Source organism: Osmerus eperlanus, chromosome 17, assembly GCF_963692335.1.
Source record: "Osmerus eperlanus chromosome 17, fOsmEpe2.1, whole genome shotgun sequence".
NCBI classification, from domain to species: domain Eukaryota; kingdom Metazoa; phylum Chordata; class Actinopteri; order Osmeriformes; family Osmeridae; genus Osmerus; species Osmerus eperlanus.
The window spans coordinates 13524956-13539763 of record NC_085034.1 but is presented as its reverse complement, the minus strand read 5'-3'; the positions used below and the strand labels follow the sequence as shown (position 1 = coordinate 13539763).

The following is a 14808-nucleotide window of genomic DNA, read 5'->3' as shown; positions in this document are numbered from 1 at the left end:
AAGAATCTTCACTGACCCAATCATGGGAAGAATGGGAGCCGTGGATCCAAGCATTAGTAGGGAAACCAAGACCACAACAGATGCCACTGCACTCTTCTTTATGACGAACATCAAGGTCACACGGACTATGCCGACTGTTGGATAGAGTTGATAAAAATACAAATAAAACTGTCCTCTATCATCAACCAGGATATCTTTGTAGGCCCCGAAGGAGCTGCCGGAGCTATAACACTCCCACCAGAATTAAAAGAATGGTATCAAATACAGGATTCTGCCCCTATGTTACACATTAATTACAACTGAAGGACATAGATCTTATGAATTAGGACCAATGATAAAAGTAACCATACAGGTATTAGAATGGAAGCCCACAAAATAATACACATATCCCCTGACACACGTTATTATAGAATTTCAGGAAAATTACAACGTAGAGACAGCTGAGACAATGGTAGTGAATATAAAAACACCAACAAAACTATGTAAATGTAAAATGTAAAAATGTGATGTCTACTCTCATGAATATTTGTTAGGACAGGTACCCCCAACGTTATGGTACCCTACCAGAGACAGTACCCTCTCCGACACCACGCTATAGATGGGATTAGACCCACTATTAAGGGTCTAGTGAATGCAGGAGTTCTGATAGAAACAGAAAGCTCCTGTAATACACCCATCTTTCCAATAAATAAGCCACACTCTAATGATTATCGATTGGTACATGATCTGCGGGCTATTAACTCCACTGGAGACTTTCCAAAGGCGATTGTTCTAATGCACACATATTACTTTCCAACATTCCGCCAGGCACAAAATGGTAAACAGTTGTTGACCTGTGCTCTGCATTTTTATGTTTCAGCACATCCAGACTCATGATACCTGTTTGCTTTCACCTTTGAAGGTAAACACAGCACTTAAACCCTATTACCCCAGGGATTCCTGGACAGCCCAGCTGTGTTTGATCAATGTTGGCCCAGGACCTGCAGAATCTGCAGGTTACCAGTACCGTTATCCAGTAGGCTACATAAAGTAAGTAGAGACAAGTTACAATTTTGTCAGACGACAGTTGATTATCTGGGCAGGCGGCTTAGTGGGGATAAGAGACAGAGAGCACTGTCACGGATAGACACCATAGCCAAGGCTTCGAAACCTCAGACAGTAGAGCAAATGCTTACCTTACTGGGAATGGCGAGATACAGCAGACCATGGATTTGTGATTATGCCCTCAAATCAGCACCTTTGCGAGCCCTTACTAGGGTAAGTAATGCTGCTATATTGCAGTGGACCGAAAAGGCGGAGGGAGCTTTTTTAGCTCTCAAAAGTGACATGCAATCCGCCCCCACCCTTGGCAATCCAGATTAATCGAAACCATTTCATCTATGTTGCGGAACGATCTGGATATGCTACTGCTGTATTGTTGAAAGACACGCCCATGGGGAAACAACCATTAGCCTATCACAGTACATAACTAGATAATGTAGAGGCAAGACTTCCACCCTGCTATCAGGGACTGGCAGCCGCTGTCTTTGCTTTTAAACAAGCATCATCACTGACAATGGAACACCCAGTAACTTTCTACACATCCTATCAACTATATGCCTTACTCACAAGCCCACGATTTGTTTTAACAATGGCCAGAAGGACTGGCTACGAGGTGATACTGTCTGCTCCAGAACTAAACATTCAAAGGTGTGGCACGGTGAACCCAGCAACTACCACACACCTGTGTTCATGTAACTTTGTTATTAAGGATGCGCATGGTGGTCACCATTACGCCAGGGGGGTGATTATAGGTCACCTTCAAGTCGTAGGGGGGTCATCATATTTAGCAGCCACAGTTGATAGAGTGTTACGCGAATGCAAATAATGTGCACATTATAATGTTAGGAAAACATTTTCTGCTCATTTCACACATTCCAACAGCAGACGGACCATTTAGGCATCTGATGATAGACTATGTAGACAAGATGCAACGTATAGGAAGACTGAGATACATCTTGGTAGTGATCTGTCAGTTCAGTAGATGGGTAAAGGCAGTGCCAACTATTCCCGATCAGTAGCAAAATTCCTGTGCAGGGAGGTCTTTCCAAGATTCGAGTACCGACTGCCAAACATTTTTGTCACCGCATGAGATGGCTGCTGGAAGGCCCCTTCCAGCACCTAATTTACAAAGACCCATCGAGGGTCCTCCCCACGAAAAATTTGAAAGGGAGCTGCATAGCTACCTACTGCTCTTAACACAGATACGTAAGGTAGTGTTTTCAACAGGTGAAAGGTGTCACCAAGGAAAGGGAAGCAGAGATTCCAGAGAACCTGCAGATGGTTGCACCTGGAGATTGGGTCTACGTGAAGATGAACATGGAAGACGATCCCAACCGGCTGAATGACCAACAACCCAGACCGCCGGCAGAGACCCATCTCCACCAGCCCTACTGGTCCAAGCCCCGGTGTGGCCACCACCTGTCAGTTCACCATGACCATCACACCGGATCCAGCGGCTCGATGACCCAGGAACCACCAGGCTACGATCCAATGACCAACCACCACCTCCAGGAGTCCAGAGCATGGAAGTTGAAGCAGAGGATCCAACGGGACGAGAATCCCAGATGGAGACACGGATGAAGACACGACAAGCTGACAAGCTGCTCACCGGACCCTGGACCGCTGAGACCACACGGCGGATTGGAGACGTGTCACTGGCTCAGTTTAAGAGCCTCCAGAGATGAGTGTCCAAGAAGATATCACAACATTTCAATATTGCAAGAGGGAGAGGACGGGCACTTCAACAGTGGAGGCGTCGCTACAAGAAAAAGCGTCAGAGAGATGAGGTGATGGCATTTCAGCACCGGAACCAGGTGCTGACTCGCGAGAATGAGAGGCTGAAGATGATGATGGACGGCTTGCAGCGGCATTGGGGAAACTATCAACGCATGTACCCACTGAGCCCGCCATTACAAGATTATTACACCTTAAAGTAGTTGTACTCGTTCTCCATCCCATCACCATTTAGTATAAGTCACAAAGTTTCACAGTAACACACCACTTATGTATTTGCATGGAGCACTACCTCACTGTCTCAATTCATTCAAATTCAAATTCAAATGTATGCCTTCTCCATGTTCCTGTTCCCCTTTTTTGTTTTGTTGTCACCATATTGTATTGTTTTGCTGTCATTGCAGCATTTATGTATTGATGTCATTGTTTGTTTTGTTTGTCTTGTATACTGTTCAGAGATGCCCTTAAAGTTTAGGCCCTCAGCACAGGGATGCAGGGTTATGTGGCATGGGTTATGTTATTGTTAACTGCAACTTACTTCTGCAGGGTACAGTAATGATGCATGACCCTGTTGCTTACTAGCCCATCATATGACCAACAGACCTTGTGTGAGAGATTAATGCAGTCATAATGGAACGTAACAAACACTTATGCTAATGAAACGGACCAATTTTAATATGAGTATTATGACCTCAGTGCTAAGCTTCTCAGTGTGGATGGTGGAGGAGCAGGAATGTACAGTATGACAGCTAGCAATGATTCGGTTTGTCTTATATACTTAGGTAGTGATAGGAACAGGTGTTCATGTCGCATTATGAGCATAGTTAACCCTGATGACTCGCGCTGTGTGTGTCACTGGGGCTACGAGAAGTTTCTAATTAGCCCAAACCCTTTTACTTAACACCCCGCTATGCGTTGCAATAAGCTGATAGCTTAATCGAGTTTTGGAAAGTAGGAAAGTCCACCAGGCCACCACAGTTTGGCTTCGCACATGATGACGTTTATGTATAAGATTGAAATTAATAATACCCTGTTCTGTATTTTTGATGGTTCTACTGTCACAATGCATATTTGGGAAGTGTATGATTTTGTTCCCTAAGGTGGTTTTGAAAGTTTTTGTAGTCTATCAGAACTTATGTTCTTCCAGTATTGTTTCTGTTGATAATTACAGCAGTGTTTCCAGTAGGCGTTGTGATGGGACTTTGTATGTCCCACAGGGGGGAATGTTGTAGAAAAAACATCATACTGCTGTAATTATGAAGATGGGTAATGATTATGGATTTAATGAAATTTGTAATCACTTTTCTAGTACATGCTATATTATTGGAAACCAGATGCAAAGCTGTTGACTGATTATTGTTATCCCTAAACAATGGTAGGAGACATGAAGCCCAAAATATAAGGTTTAAATAATTAAAGGATGAGTGGGGGAGAGGAGCATGTGTATGCTTTCATAAAGGAGCAGGATGCACAGCTATGACTTATGAGACATATTTGTGGCCTTTCGCCCAGGAGCCTAGTGCAGCTGGCTGTTCAAGGTCAGAGTGTGCCAAAATTGGGAGAATTGTCTATGTAGGAAAGTACCTGGTTTGAATCCCCTGAGACAAGGGACGCTTGGTAAGATTACCTAATGTCTATGTAACCAACAAATATCGTAGCATATTAACATACAATGGGGAGAAGACTAAGTTAAATAAAAAGTTATAAGTTAAATTGTCCGGAGAAAACTTCAGTCTGATCCCGGGATCACGCTCACGTTCTATTGGGAATCTTTGTTACCTGAGAACCAATAAAACACTTTGCATCAACCCTGCTGAGTTCCAGTGCCGTTTTTAAATTTTGAGAATTGACTGAAGACATACAGAACTTTTGTTTCATCAATGACAGTTCTTCTAACAAAATGCACTGACCTAAAGGCTACTGAAATAAAGAATCCACTTTATATTGTCTGTTTGCTAGCCAGCATTTCATCCATACAGAAAACTGGTGATCAATTGGCTGAGCGGTTAGGGAATCGGGCTATTAAATCAGAAGGTTGCCAGTTCGATTCCCAGCCGTGCAAAATGACTGTAGCCTTGGGCAAAGCACTTCACCCTACTTGCCTCGGGGGAATGTCCCTGTACTTACTGTAAGTCGCTCTGGATAAGAGCGTCTGCTAAATGTAAAACCCTTAGAAAGAAGCGGATTCAATGTTATGCCAGCAGTCAGCCCTGCTCACCTGGCGCTATCGGCGTTAGCTACTAAATGACTATAGGCCTACCCAAAAAATATATTTGTGAATTGCCAATTGAAAGGTTGTCCAGCAAGTAAGTCCTTGTTTGATGAGGCCTAAAGCAATGAAAATCAGGCTGAACCATAGTGAGTTGTTTGTGTACACAACAACAATTTCAGGGCTCGACAATAATGATGGCCTGATGGCCCGGGGCCAATAGAAAGTAATGTCCGGACAGTTAAACTAGCAACTCACTGTCCCGATCGGGCCACTGCAAAGCATTGATTGAAAAAATAAAATTGCATTGTAAAACTTAACATCCTGCATGTTTTGCTATCTTCTAAATGCATAAATAAAGGCCGATTTATACTTCTGCGTTAAAGGAACGCCCTCTCCGTGCCCCTCGGAGAGCTCTACGTGCACCTCCTGATTTTCCTGACTATCCGTCCGTCCGTCATTTTACGGATACCCCTTGGCTGTGATTGGTCCGTATTAGGAACCGCTTGCATCAGGGGCGGGGTTGCTGTGACCAACAAGAGAACAAAATCCTTTGACCGCCATTGTTGTACGTTTTTACAATTCATATTTCACCTAAACAGTACATGTAAATCAGCATCTGAATTAAAATGTGACGAGAAATGGGCAGTGTAGTCGCTGAAAATGTGCTTATTTTATTGATGAAACGGCTAATTTGTAAATTTGCTATAACTTTTCGATAACCTAGCTAGCATCGCAGTGCAGCGCCACCAGCTCTTCTGGCAGTGAATTATTTTCAGCACCCACAGCCTTCGGAGTACAATAAATTCAACCAATCCGTCCGACTCCGTGCGTGCGTCTGTCCGTAACGGAGTCGGAGAAGTATAATTCGGCCTTAACTTTGAAGCTCGTGGGGCACACCGTTGGCCAATAAAGAGTTGAGTAGTGAGTGACGATAGGTTGTCAAATTGTAATTCTTTAATCTCAATAAATGTTTTAACAACTGGCGCGCAGGGCCGGAGTGGGGCCACTTTTCAGCCCAGGAGTTTCAGGCCCAAGACCGGCCCTTTTTTTTTGTATACCAAACAGGGCCGGATGCAGCCTGCTTTGACTGGGGGTGCAGTGAACCTTTCTGGGGGGTATCATGATTACAGAAAGGGATCGTATAATTTTTTATATTGTTACCATTTTTGAGACTGCTTAACGATCCGAGTGTTAATCAGGCGCGGAGCCAGACGTTGTAAACATTCGGAGCTTTGCCCCAACCTAGGACTTATGGGTTTGATGTGATGCAAGATAGGGACTTCTACACTTAATGCGAGCGCGCATTACGCGCGAGCGAACATTTTTGGCCATTATTTGAGCGCAAAATAGTTTTTTTAAGCTTTATGTAAAATAAACAGACGTTTTTCAATTGGTAAAACCTTGTCTAGTGATGCCATCACTCCAGCCCTGCTCCCATCCATCCTCCCTGACGCGTATCGTTACGGTAGCGCCGCCCGTCCCAGCTATCGGTAGCCGATCTGAGAAAACTTTTTGGAAAAGACGGGCTTTGGACCCAACCAACTCTATTTGGAAGGGGAGAACTCCCTCACATGGTACAACCCACGCAGAGGCTGAGGTGTCAGAATGCAGAACGTGTGTAGCCTACTTTAACCCTTGTGTTATCTTCGGGTCATTCTGACCCATCAGTCATTGTGACCCACCGTCGTATTGCGACAGATTTACCGCATACAAAGACAAAGTGAAGCATTTTCTTTTAACCGTTGGGCTGTCTCAGACCCCCCACATTGCAAAGGTTAAAAGAAAATTATTTTTATTTGTTTTTGTATTGGGTAAAATTGGGTAAACACAACGATGGTTCGTTATGAACCTTTGGGTCATGTGACCCGAAGGCAGCACGAGGGTTAAGAGAAGATAGACTAACGTGACAAATGTCAACAACAAAAAAATCCTCGACCGGCCCAAAAGTGAAGCGGCCCACCGGCCCAAAAGTGAAACGGCCCACTGGGAACTCTCCCGATCCTCCCGATTACCCACCCCGGCCCTGCTGGCGCGAGACACTTTTTTATGTAACTAAGATGCACTGTTTCGTCTGTCATGTTCCTGTCTAAGGCAGACAAAAGTGGATCTTTTTTTTTTTACACAGGCACCGACAATTTTCGAAAACAATCCCTGACCAGCCATGCTAATAGCAGCCAGCACCTGGGGTCTCATTTATAAACTAATTTATGTGTTGTCAAATTAATGAAGATGTTTTCTTAATTTGCTTGTGTTTTGTCTATTTGCATGTGTTTTCTTAATTTGCAGCGCGGTTGCACATGTCGGCCACCGTATTACGGGCATTCCCGTGATTGGCAGGCAGCAGGTTGATTGGCATGTCGGACCCGGTGAACACTACTGGTAAACAACCAACTAACAGCCTAACATATAACACACGTCTTTCTGTGTGGGTCGCTACACTATTTTTGTACTTTAACTGCTAAGATTCCTTGATGAGATACCTTATCAATCTATTAACATTACAAAAGATTAATACTGCAGTCAGATAGCTACCCTGTTTGCTATTGTATAATGCCTGTTTGAAATATTTATTTCAGAGTAGGTCTAGCCATGATCTAGTAACTTAAAGGCTGGTATTTTGATTGAAGATAATAATGGGGATATGTTTAAGATTGAGATTGGACTCAAATGTGGGTAATTGGATGTGTAGGCCTACATGTTATTTTTTTGCTTAGGGTTCACTTCAAACATTAAAAGGGTGAGATAGCAGACTTCTTCAAAAAGCTGAGCAAACAGGATCAGGTGGAAATAGACCCCAGTCCTTGCACCACCCCAAGACCTCAGAGCAGCTCCCTCCCTGAGACTACAGGCACAAGGTCAGAACATACAAGGCAGTCAGTCACATGCCAAGTTTAGCTTGTGTTTGTAGGCCACACATGTAAGCCTACACAAAAGTTTTTTTCCAGTTAAGCCTCACTTTAAAATGTTGGTTGTTGATTCATGAGTGTTCTTTTGTTGATGGCTGTGGCATGTTTGTGTGAGTATACACTAATAGTTCTGTTTTAATGTAAAAGAAGGATCTAACCTCTAACCTGGTTAGACCCAGATTATATATTCATGAAAACAAAGTGACGAAAGTCTCTCCAGTTTGTGAGTAGCCTACAGTACAGTGTGTGTAAGAAAGAAATGAGTCCCAATTCAGATGTAGAGACACAGTCTATTCATAGTAAATGTAGAATTTGATTAAAGTAACCCAAGTGGACAATACTAGGCTACACTGAAGAACTCAGGCTTAAGTGAATTTGATTTTATATTTCTCATATGAATCATTTACACTTCTTAGATGCCAGGCTAAGTTTACACAGACATTTTCAGTCTTGGTCTGTGGACCCCCTGAAGTAGCCCTGGCCACCCCTTGGCCACCTCATATATAAAAGTCTGGTTCTGCCACTGCTAAGCGGCTGGTTGACAATCCATCTACCAGGCCGTTGACCATGCTGGTCGGGAATTTAAATGCAGATGCCCATCGTGTTATTGCACGACTTATAACAACGGCATATCACGTAATTACGACGGGCCAGCCGTTTGCCTCGTTCCCCCAGGCTATTGAACTGTAGCAGAAGAATGGTGTCGACTTGGGTGCTCAGTATCATACTGATGAAATGCTATGGAAACTTTGATATATTAGCATTGAGGGACCAGAGGTTTCACAGTTTCAGACAGACAGAGTTGTGCAGAGATGGCTGTCAGCAGGGGAGAGAGCACGTCATGTTTGAGGTTAAAAGTCAATTGTTTTGCTGACTATTACCTTTTTATTTTTTATCACTAGAAATGTGATTTCATTTTTGTTCTTTTTTTATCCAGGATGTGTTTAATAAATGGTTAAACATGTTAACAGAATAACATAACTTATAAGTCTTTGGTTTTGTTGTAACAATGATAAATTACAACTTTTGGAGGGGGGGGCAGGGGGGGGCAAGTTTCAAACCCACTGCAAAATTAGAACTTTGCACAGTGCCTGGTTTTCGAGATAATTGTGGGACAAAAACACAGACACACACACACACTCCTGGCATTATTTGATGGTCCATTTAAGCAATGCCACAGATGGCTTCGCACTTGGGGAGAAAATTGAAGAAATTCAGTGAGGGATCCCTGCCTCCACATACACAGTACATAATGTTTTCTCATCAATTCAAAACCTAAAAAGCCTGTTTAATCAAACCATTCCTAGTTATTTGTCTGAATATGACATGAGAAATACAATGTGCAATAGAGAGTTTCCAAAATTCGGCATCAATTCATGAATAGAGGGTCCAGTGTAAACTTCTGGAATTATCACCCACATTGCACACTTTTCCTACCTGCTGTATACCCATGGCGTATGTCTTGAGGAAGAAATCCGCAAACTCAAAGTATTCCTTAGTCACATTCCCTGGGCTTCCATACCTACAAAACAGGAAATTGTTTTTGTACATACATCTCCAGGAAGCAAATGTTCTGTCTCCATTAGGGATGCGTATTGATAAGATTTTAACGATTCCAACTCCTTATCAATTCCTGCTTATCGATTCAATTCCTGCTTATCGATTCGATTCCTTATCGATTCTCTTATCGATTCTCCCCTCTACAGCCAACTAGGTCTGTGCGTCCTGCACCCCCCCACACACACACACTCGTTCTAAACAAATTTCTCAAACTGGCTTTGACTGGCTCTGAAATGAGCTAATACCTACCACCTCTAGGCCTCTTCAGGCCTCTGTTTTCAAAACAAAATCTAGTCAGAGATAGAAACTTTCAGTTTCCTTGTGTTCAAGCTTCTATTACTCAACACCAGTAGGACTTACAGGGGTTCTAACAACAGGGGAAATAACTTCAGTGTCACCTTTCAAAGGAGACCATTTATATGCATGTACTCCAAATGGTTCAAGAACAGCTTTCAATGTACTTTGGGTATGTTGTTTAGGCGTTTTCAGGCACATTTAACAGGACTATTAAAAGGTAAAACAATTAAAATGCTAAGTTTAATAATGGATTAAAAATCGATATTCTCAGTTTAATAATGGGACACGCGAACATTTGCTGATAACACACGCCGCCCCGATAACGTGAAATGATCAATAAGATCAATACTAATGGGAGACGAATGCCGGAGCTAAAATGTATGCTTCAAACAACGGGACAGAAGATACCTAGATCGACTACACACAATAAATGCAAATTGCTTCACACAGTAACAAGTGGTTGTGATCACTTTTGAGCAGTTTAGCTCTACCTTAGATAGTTAGAGATGAAGCGCGAACGTTAGCTGCGCTGCTGCATGCATCGAACACATGACGTTCCAGTAACTTCATTCCATGCTGTGTGTTAAAATGCTTCTTCATATTTGTAGTATTTCCCCCCTTCAACGAAATAGACTTTTAACACGCGTTACAAGTGGCGTTGTTGTCATTTTGTCGTGTGAAATACAACCAAACCTTAGAACGCTTCTTCCTCGTTGCCATGTTTGCTGCAGTCTGTCTGAATAAACTATAAAATTTTGCGCATGCACAACGGCACAGAGAATCGTTAACAGAATCGTTAAGGAATTTTGCTAACGATTCCAAGGAATCGATTCACTGGGAAACGGTTCTAAACAAGAACCGGTTCTCGATACCCATCCCTAGTCTCCATTCATCCTCAGGTAAGGTGATGGTGACTACGGGGCCTCACCTCTCAAACAGCCTGGTCAGGATGTGCATGGCCCACTTCTTACACTTCCACCACACCAGTTCCGGACGGTCATCTTCATCAACCTCCAATGTCTCCTACCACACACACACACAAACATAGACACAGGTTTCGAAAACATGTTCATACTATGAAAAAAACTACAAGTGGAAGGAAGAGAGAGATTGAAAGAGCAGAGCGCGAGTGTGTGTGAACACACTCACTGGAGGAACACTGCGGTCCATCACAGCCCTCAGTATCTCCATCCACTGAGTCATTATAGTGTTGTTGATAAGCTGGAGAGGCAGGGAGTACTGCAGAAAAGAACACACACTCCGTTACACACTTACATCCACACTGTCAATGACACACCATGTCTCCCACAACGATGAAAGACACAGCCACTAGTTTAGAGGGACTACCTAAAACAAAGAGATCTAACAAAGACACACCTGTACGAGTGCGTGGAAGATCTTGAGGATCTGTTTCTGGATGAGGACAGAGAAGATGGTGGAGTCTGGCAGCAGCTGGATTATGAGTTGCTGGATACGGGGTAGAAAGATCTGCATAGCTGCCAGCAACGGCTCCCTGTCATCAGCCTTCTTATACCTGGCCCACACACATACACATTGATCAGCATTATGCAGATCAGCACACACACACACACAACACCCTCAGAAACAAAACACCTAATCAACCAACTACAACTATCTTTGATGACGACTACAATTCCCTGTTGTACCGTCATCAGTGGCCACCAGGCAGAGAGACGGGCACTAAGGAGAGACAAACAGAGCGGAGGAAGGGAGAAGGTAAGAGGTGGGACTCACTCGTAGTTCTTGACGAGCTGGTACAGGGCCAGCAGACTGCCATACCAGCTGCCACTGTTCTGAGACTGCAGGTACACCCCAATCTTATCCACAATGGCTGTCCAGCGACCAGGGAAGTCGTGCTTTATGATGGCTCGCAAACACACCGTCAGCTGGGCCCTGAGAGATTGAGCGAGCAAGCAAGCGAAAGGGTCAGCATCCTTGTCTTTGTGAGATATACCACAAAACGACAACATAACCTTGAGTGGTCGGCTGGTGTCATGTTTCTACAGAGCCAATATGTTTGGATCCCAACACTGGATGTTCAATGCACAAACACCACCACAACAATTGAAGTATAGCTACATTCAGATTTCAGTCAAAGCTATGGAGTTACGACCTACCGTATGGACTCTGGGCACTGGATAATGCCCTCCACTATGTTATCTCGAATCTGCTGGCGGTCATTCTCATGGATGTTGAAGGGAAACACCACCTCCCCAATTGAGGGCTCGCGGTCCTGCCAGTACTGGCTAACCATGTTCTTCAGGTAAATGGCCGCTGAACAGGGCCGGCGCACAATGATGACATCACACACTGAAGATCAGACGGTACTGTACACTACACACAGTGATAACTACTGGTACTGTCAACTACTTTTCACAAACGCTTACCATTTCATTACCACCACATACTATTTGCACATACATGTCTATTTAATAGTTTATGTCAAAGTCGACACGTAATTGAATATTTAATCTAGTCCTCCTTACCTGCTTGGCGTACGGGGAACTCTACCTGTTCAGACACAATAATCTGGAGCAGGGTGGGGGCAAAGTTGATGATCTTGTAAGACTGGAACACATGAATAAACACCTCCATTGAGTTGTGAACCAACATTTATAAGACAAGTGAAATCAACCAGTCAGCAATACGTTTTAAATCGAGATAATACAATGAATTTATTCGAGTTTCCATGAATTGAGATGATCTGTTGGAACGCAAACAAACTAGTCCGATTTGCAGGGTGTATATCAAATATTTCTTTTTGGGGCATGTCGTCAGAAATGGTAGCTCACTGCATGGGTAAGAGTGTCCGAGAGTATTCTCTTAAACCAACACACCCAGGAAACAACAACACTCGGTTGATTGATTGTGTTACTTGTTCAGCAACTCTACTTGCATATTCTGTTTATTAGTGACAATGTATCACATTATCCTCGCTCTGAACAATATCTGGATTGTGAAGCTTTAAAATGAATTACATCGTTCTACGAGGCAACAGTTTATGTTTCAGCCCACGTTTTTCAAACAATTAATGACCAAATGGAAGCGCAAGAGCACGAAAACTAAACTGGGAAGGTTTGGAAAAGTATTTGGTTCTCGATGCTGGGCCCTACAATTATGATAACACGAACCCATTCTTAACATAAAGGATGTATGACAACCCTTTAACAAAACAAACTTATTTCGCTCAAACACCCACCTGATTGAGTTCATTTTCAGCCGCTATTCTGAGGTTGGGATCAATTGTCCCCTTCAAAGCCTGGATAATTCGATTGGGATCCATCTTTATTAGTTATACTGTCAGTTTTGCGCTTTCACAATCACATACATGTACTGGTCTAAATTTGACTAAGCGTTTTGGATGTGTATACATTAGCCCCGCCCCATTTGACCGTCAATCAGCGGGCGGTGGACGTAAAGCAACAGCGGCGTTTTACGGTAGAACTTCTTCATATGCATCCGCAGGTAGGTGAGTCATTTACTGCCCCCCTAAGTGCTGGAGTATTATGACTGAAGACTGTATAATGATAAAAAAAAAAAAAAAAAGTTGGATGTATTGTAGCCTACTTACGGTGTATAAATAGTATGCTTCTGTCAGCTTTAACTAAGCCATCCAATGTTCATGAGTGGTCACGGAACCTGTAATGGTGTAACCTTGATTTTGCCACCAAATAATCAAAATCTAATAAAGAATATATTGTGCTTAATAAAGTTATGCATTGTGCTTATTTTCAGAAACAACCTTGAAACTGGGTGGAGATGGCACCCGAGCAGGTGTGACGCGTAGGCAAGAACAACTCCCTGACGCACGAGAGAACAAGCTGAACCGTTTTTGATACTTGTGTTTCAATTGCATTGTATATAATATGCTGGGGCAGGGAAAGATAGCCAGTTGGACTTCGTGAACCAGCCCAAACTCTGTTGCGGGTAGGGAAACGTAGACAACCCCAGAGCTCTGTACTTGTTGATTTCCAACTGCTGCATTAAAGCTGATATTATCGGACCTCTGCGACTCCAGACCACTCTTTCTAGAACACAGATTTGTGTCATTGAATACCATCATTACATATTGGAATAGACACAGATTTAAGAATCCTTCACTAAAAATAACCGCATTGCGGTTTTATGCCTCCGCTAGCTAGTCAAGTTGACAATCCTCTCTGTCCAGACTTATGTAGTGTCGTCTAATGGTTAAGGAAATCCAAGCAACAGGCTAATGTGTCTTGCTGTAAAATTTCATTTTTTAGTAAGGAATTATCTTTGCGCAAAATATTATGTTAATACGTGTAGACAATGAGGTGTCCCTTACAAAATAAGTATATTAAAGTATACTATAAGTATACAAAAATGGATAGTACACTTTTAGTTCACTTTTGATATACCTTTAAGAAGTATGTTTAGAAAATAGTTCACTTTTGAGATACTTTTAAGAAGTATACTTAAAAAATAGTTCACTCTTGATATACTTTTAAGAAGTATGCTTAGAAACAGAAAATGGTATACATTTCTTCTGGAATAGGATGTACGTTTTCTTTTATTATACAGCAAAAACAGTCAAAATACTTTTAAAGTACATTACAAGTTAAATGTTTTACATCCATCTTGTATATTCTAATTATTCATGTCTAGGAAAATAGATTATGCATTGCATATTGAATCTTTTTTGTTCCTGAAGCCGTAACCTTAATTACTTCCGAAACATTTTGAAGCCCTATACTCTTATACTCTTAAAAAACGAAAAAGCTACTTGAGAAAGAAGCAGACAGAAGGGTTGCATTATGCATTTGAAGGTTATACTGTCAAACTGACTGAAGAACGAAATAACAACGTGAAAAAATGAAGATCATGTGGCTCATTGGCTGGTCAATTCCCATGATGCAAGGTAGTAAATAGTGTTAAAATTTGCTGATAACTTTGCCGTTTGTTCGAAATACAAATGTAATAATAATAATACATTTTATTTTCCAAGGCGCCTTTCTCGGCACTCAAGGACACCGTACAGAGGTAGATAAAAAACATTAAAAGCAGCAGAAAAAA

The 14808-nt window shown here is 42.5% G+C and overlaps 1 protein-coding gene across 7 annotated transcripts in view; it reads right to left on the bottom strand.

Annotated features, from left to right (window-relative positions):
• Positions 1-13152, bottom strand: part of ipo8 (importin 8) — a 77867-nt gene extending 64715 nt beyond the window's left edge. For 2 of the 7 annotated variants that reach the window (XM_062482838.1, XM_062482839.1), the window contains exons 1-8: positions 12971-13152; positions 12258-12339; positions 11889-12045; positions 11506-11664; positions 11128-11284; positions 10900-10989; positions 10679-10773; positions 9331-9415 (exon numbers count right to left, since the gene is read on the bottom strand). In XM_062482838.1, the coding sequence (XP_062338822.1) occupies positions 9331-9415; positions 10679-10773; positions 10900-10989; positions 11128-11284; positions 11506-11664; positions 11889-12045; positions 12258-12339; positions 12971-13054 (909 nt within the window). In that variant the 5' untranslated portion in view covers positions 13055-13152. The remainder of the gene's footprint in view (positions 1-9330; positions 9416-10678; positions 10774-10899; positions 10990-11127; positions 11285-11505; positions 11665-11888; positions 12046-12257; positions 12340-12970) is intronic. The other 5 variants (XM_062482836.1, XM_062482837.1, XM_062482842.1 and 2 more) reach the window with 3 other exon arrangements.
• Between the last annotated feature and the right edge of the window lie 1656 nt (positions 13153-14808).